This window comes from Sus scrofa, chromosome 1, assembly GCF_000003025.6.
Source record: "Sus scrofa isolate TJ Tabasco breed Duroc chromosome 1, Sscrofa11.1, whole genome shotgun sequence".
NCBI classification, from domain to species: Eukaryota; Metazoa; Chordata; class Mammalia; order Artiodactyla; family Suidae; genus Sus; species Sus scrofa.
In genome coordinates this window covers 66303801-66309800 of record NC_010443.5, presented here as the reverse complement: position 1 = coordinate 66309800, position 6000 = coordinate 66303801, and the positions used below count along the sequence as shown (strand labels likewise).

General features: G+C 48.1%; 1 protein-coding gene across 3 annotated transcripts in view; it reads left to right on the top strand.

The window, feature by feature from the left end:
- Positions 1 to 6000, top strand: part of FAXC (failed axon connections homolog) — an 85875-nt gene continuing 79875 nt past the window's right edge. The window contains exons 1-2 of one of the 3 annotated variants that reach the window (XM_021090292.1): positions 1 to 175; positions 931 to 1052. In XM_021090292.1, coding sequence (XP_020945951.1) covers positions 946 to 1052 — 107 coding nt within the window. In that variant the 5' untranslated portion in view covers positions 1 to 175; positions 931 to 945. The other 2 variants (XM_021090285.1, XM_021090274.1) reach the window with 2 other exon arrangements.

Below are 6000 nucleotides of genomic sequence, written 5' to 3'. Positions count from 1 at the left end.
CATGGCCAAGACCTAGGTAACTGTGTAATGTAAGAGGAGTGTTTTTATAAGTTTTGCAAGGGCAGGGCTTTCCTGGTGGCCAGAGCTGTGCAATTCGCGACCTAACCCGGGCCCTGGCCCCCAGCCCCCAGCCCCCGCGGGGCGGTGTTTCTGCCGGAGCTCCGCGCGGCCCCAGGTGAGTCCTGCGCGCGCCCTGCTCTCGCGTCTGCGGGAGGGGCTGGAGCGGAGGAGGAGGACCCGCCGCGGGTTGGGGGGACGCAGATCCGGGCCCAACTGCAGCTTCCTCCTGGCGGAGCTGCATTTCCAGCCACCTCCGCAGCCCTGCCCTCGCGCGCCGAGCCGTTCCGGCGGTGCCGCTGGAGGCGCGGAGCCCGCCCGGCGCGCCCAGCCCTGCAGCTCCGGCCGGGGCGGAGGCCGCCGGACCGCGGAGATGCGGGGCGGGGGCAGGGCGCGGGGTAGGTGACTTTATCCCGCCTCTGGTTCCCTGCCCCGGGGAGCAATGACATCACGCGGCCTTCTCCAGGCTCCGACACAAAGAGCGGCGCGGAGAGGCCGCTGCGGGGGGAGCCGGCGGCCGCCGCTGCCTCCCAGGGCGCCGGGGCCCCGCCGGCCAGGCCAGCCGCCCGCGGCCCGCGCCCTCCCGCCTCCTCCGCCGCCGCCTCGGTCGCTGCCGCCCGCGCCGCCCGCGCCCCCAGAGCGCCGCTGAGCCCGCGCCCGGCCGTGCCGGCCCTTTCCCATGCGGGCGGCGCGGGCCCTGGGAGGGGCGCCCGCAGCCAGCCGCGCAGCATGCACTGGGGGGTTGGCTTTGCCTCGTCCAGGCCGTGCGTGGTGGATCTGAGCTGGAACCAGAGCGTCTCCTTCTTCAGCTGGTGGGCCGGGTCCGAGGAGCCCTTCACCTTTTATGGGGACATCATCGCTTTCCCTTTGCAGGATTACGGTGGGATCATGGCAGGGCTGGGCTCCGATCCCTGGTGGAAGAAAACCCTTTACTTGACCGGGGGAGCTTTGCTGGCCGCAGCTGCGTATCTGCTCCACGAACTCCTGGTCATTAGGTGAGCCGGAGAGAGGGCCCCGCGAAGGGGCGCAGAGAGGGGCACCTGGCCAGGGCAGGGCAGGCGTGGGGATTGGGGGGGACACCCATGCCAGCTCCTCGGTCGCGCCGCCCAAACGCCCGAGTCCTGTCCTTACCTGTCGCCAGAGGCAGTTCGTGGTCACCTGGCCGTGAGGGGCAGCTTGGAGTTAACAGGAGAATTAAACTGGTACTGGGAGGGAGAAAAACACTTGTCTCCCAATCATTCGGTGCTAAAAGCAAAAATTCTCTGGGTTGTTATGGAGCATAGCATAATAGTCTATTATGAAGATCCTAAGTGCAGTGTGTTTGCAACAATAGACTTAGGCCCGGAAGAAATACTAAGTTCCATTTTTTGTGACATGCCCTATTTGTTTATAGATGATAATGCTGGAAAATTAACCACTAACCTTATCTTTCGCTTAAAGGTTAGTACTCCACTATCCTCCCCAAGTGTCAACATCATCAAAAAGCTGAAATTGCAAAAGCTCCAGAGACCTCTGGGTCCCTGTTAGTGGTGTACAATTTTGATGCAGCCTTAACCCAGTTATCCGCTGATCTGGTATTTAAAGCTAAGCACCTTCTTCAGGTTTACATGCCATTGTTGTGTGAGCGGTAGGAGGAGAGCCGAGGACAGGATTAGCACATGGGCGTGCACGGGAGTTGCCCAGTGCCGTAAACACTTGCCTCTGCTGCCTGCCGCAGAATGTTTACAGGATGGACATGGAAATACCAGAAAATGGAGGCCCCTGCTGTTGGTACATCCAGCCAGACAGGAGATCTTTCTTTGAGTAGAATAGTATAATAGGCTGCTGCCACCAGTGGTTTGGCTAATTTATGGTTAAAATTTCCATGCGTTTGAGGCCTCTGTCCCTGGGAGATGACCAAGAAAGAGCAGTTTTCAATAGCTCAGAGTGTCCCTCTTGGCCAATATTTTCTAAAGAGTGCAAAAATGTGTCTCCACTGCCTTTTTTCAGTGGGGGAATCCTACACAATAGGTTTATAAACAAAGACAGGTATGGGTGACCTTTAACAGGCCTGTGGGGATTCCAGGAGGACACTGTGACAGCTGAACAGGTATTTTAAATATTTCTAGTCTCTGAGAGGGCAGAAATCATTTAGGTCGGGGGCTGTGTCTTGGCTTTCATACTATATGGCTATAATTGACAAGAATGATTTTAAGCTTATCATTGAATTCTCTCAGCACAGTGTCTTGAATCTAGTTCAACCAAATAAAGATTAAGTGAATTATTTCTCTAGATTTTTAAAAATATATTTGCTAGTTTTAGAACTCTATTTCAAGTTAGGTTTCAAGCTATATGAAAAGATGAAAACATTTGTGCAGTGATTGAAATGGTAACCCATTTGTTTCACGATTATATACCCAGCCTTTTGAGGATCCCAAACCATGTGGCTTCTCACCAGTCCTCCACGTTGTGGAGAGAGTGAGAGAAGTGACAGCTTCACAGGATTGAGTGTAAACCTTGCTGAAATGACCTTGCAGAAGTAGGGAGGGGGGACTCAGAGCTCACCCTGGCAGCAGGCCACACCCTGCTAGGTGTGATCTCTGCTCTCAGGAGAGCCTTCTGCCCACTTGGATACTTACTTGAAAAAGTGTTTTTAATCCTTGGTTTATTCACTTTTGTTTCTTGACATGTGTTTAAATTGAGTTGGTAAACCCTGTCCTAATGCAAATAATACACTAATGGCTGCCTATTTTTGAGCCCTCAGTGGGGGGGCTCTGTTTAGAAGTGATTTACCTCTGTGATTGCATTTATCCCTCGCAACTGTCATTGGATGCTTGACCACCATTGCTTAAATTTTGGCTGGGGGAGGTTAATCAATTTGCCCAAGATCACACAGTAAGAGTAGTAGGACCCAGATTCAAATCTGAGAATGTGTGTCTCTGGGGGCCGAGCTTTTCAACCCTTATGTCCTAACAAGTACCAATTCTCGAGTAAGTTATGATGGCACAGGGAAAGAGGAACGTGGAGTACTGGGGCATTGCTCAGGGAGTTGAGCGGGGACCTGAGTTTTTGTTTTTGTTTTATTTTTTGGCCTCCCTGAGGCATATGGAGTTCCTGGGACAGGGATCAGATTCTAGCCAAAGTGGCAATGCTACATCGCTAGCTCACTATGCTGGGTTGGCGATTGAACTTGTGTCCCAGCACTCCCAAGATGCTTCCGATCTTGTTGCATCACATTGGGAACCCTGGGACATGAGTTTTTGAAAACCTCTAGGGCCACCAAGGGATCCTGGAAACAGACTAAGGGCAGTGGGGCTGAGATTTGCTGGTTACATGATGGAGACCTTAACTTGACATGAAATCTAAGTTTCAGTTGTCTGTGTAGTTTAGGCAAAACACAAAACCATCTGAAATATGTGGAATGGAAAATCCACTTTAAAGTGGCTACACTGGCAGGGTTCACCCGCAGTGGTAGTCTTCGCTGCCATAATGTGGATTTCCTGCTGCATAGATTTAACCTCAATCTATAGGTACCTCTCTAGAGCGGACAGTAAAGTTGACACGTGAGAATTATAGGAAGTTTAATGAATGAGTATAATCAACGTAGGTATTTTGGATTTTATCTATATTTTTTTTTCCCACGACAATAGTTTTAAAGAAATATAGTCCCAACACTCTACTTTATTCTCTTCTAGTGGAGAGAGTCTTGCAGCTCTCTTAAATTCAGTCCAGAGTTCGAAAATATGTTGTTTGTAAATTGAAAGACCCAGGAATGTCTTGTCACCCATAGCATGTTTGCCCTTCGGGCATATGGGCTCAGCCTGCCCTGGGAAACTTAGCTAGGAAATCTGTCTCTGTAAACTATCAGCTCACTAGCCATGTACAAGGCAAGGTCATTCATGATACCCATCACCACAGGAGGAAGGACTTATCTTACTGCTACAGGTGTTCTCTTATACGATCCTCATTATAAGGGCACTTTATAAAATATAGCTGTCCAGGGAACAGATTACCTGCTGCTCTGATCCTAAATTAGTCAGAGAGCTTCCTGACAGATGGAGGAAGGGCTCTGGAGCCAGATTGGGTTCAGATTCACTCTGCCTTTCAGCAACCTTGTAAGTTTCGACCTGAAAGTAGGCTTGGTTACTCAGTTTTTCTCGTCTGTGAAATGGGGATAATAATCATAAATTTCTTTTTAGAGTTGATTGCATGAGTTAACACACCTGAGATGCGTAGCACAAAGTGTGACATTATAGTGAATATTCGATAAAAGTTGGCCATCATAAGCTGTTATAGACTTTGATCAGAAAGTTTCAGGCTTGAGGGGTCTGAGTCAAACTGGCTGCTTTAATAAAATTAACTGAGGAGGAATTGCCCATTTTGGTGTAGGTGACGTGCTTAAGAGCTTGGGAGCTGGGGTTATTAACAACTTGATCTTAAATTGATATTCCTTGGGCAGTTATTTTACCTCTCTGAGCTTCAGTTTCCTTGTCTACTGTGAAATATTAAAGTATGGTATAATATACTAAATTTAAACTATAATAATATCCACCCTGTAGTGTTACTTTCAGAATGAAAAAATTTAACATGCATGATGTATACGAAGTCATTGGTGTATGCTGGTCGCATCCATTCTTACTATGACATGGCCCAAGTTAATTATGAGAATTAGATTGTTCTGGCCAGTGGAGCAGGGATTTTTACTTTATCTCCTCTTCTTTCAGTTCTTAAATTTTTGCCTAGCTACTTTACACAAAATTACCAGTCTTACTTGAATTACTTGACTGGACAAAATCAGTTAATTGTTAGATCTATAGTTTGCACTTTCTAGGAACATCGTCTAAATGGCTTTTAAATTTAATTTTTTGTTTATTTATATATATATATATATATATAAAATTTTTTTTGTCTTTTGTCCTTTTAGGGCTGTGCCTGTGGCATATGGAGGTTCCCAGGCTAGGGGTCAAATCGGAGCTGCAGCTGCCGGCCACAGCACAACGACACCAGATCCAAGCTGTGTCTGCAACCTACACCACAGCTCATGGCAAGGCCGGATCCTTAACCCACTGAGCAAGGCCAGGGATCAAACCCAAATCCTCATGGGTTCTAAGTCAGGTTCTTTACCCACTGAGCTATGATGAGAACTCCTGGCTTTTTAATTTTAATGTTTGATCTAAACGAAATAGTTCATATAAATGAAAACCTTCATTTTATAGCAAGTATTATTAAAAGCCAGCAAATATTTTTATTCTTTTGATCATTCTTTTTCTTTTAATGGCACGCATGGCATATGGAAGATACTGGCCCAAGGGTTGAATCTGAGTGGCAGCTTTGACCTATGCTGCAGTTATGTCAATACCAGATACTTTAACCCACTGCACCGGGTTGTGGATTGAGCCCACACGTCCACAGCAACCCTAGCCATTGCAGATGGATTCTTTTTTTTTTTTTTTTTTGTCTTTTTGCCATTTCTTGTGCCGCTCCCACAGCATATGGAGGTTCCCAGACTAGGGGTCTAATCGGAGCTGTAGCTGCCAGCCTATGCCAGAGCCACAGCAACGCAGGATCCGAGCTGCGTCTGCGACCTACACCACAGCTCACGGCAACGCCGGATCCTTAACCCACTGAGCAAGGGCAGGGATGGAACCTGCAACCTCATGGTTCCTAGTCAGATTCGTTAACTACTGCGCCACGACGGGAACTCCGCAGATGGATTCTTACCTCACTGTGCCACAGCGAGAACTCCTTGACCAGTATTTATGAAGTGAGTTCTTAAGTGGAAAGGGCATGCCGGTGATAAACTTCTACAAAAGAGTTTGTTTTACTGAACAGAGATTCTGCAGGAAGTAGACATCCATGTGACGATGATATGAAGAGCTTGCCCTTGCTTGCTTGGGTAGAAGGATACATGGGATTAAACTAGATATTATCTTATTTAGTTCTCATGATAATCAAAGCAGAATT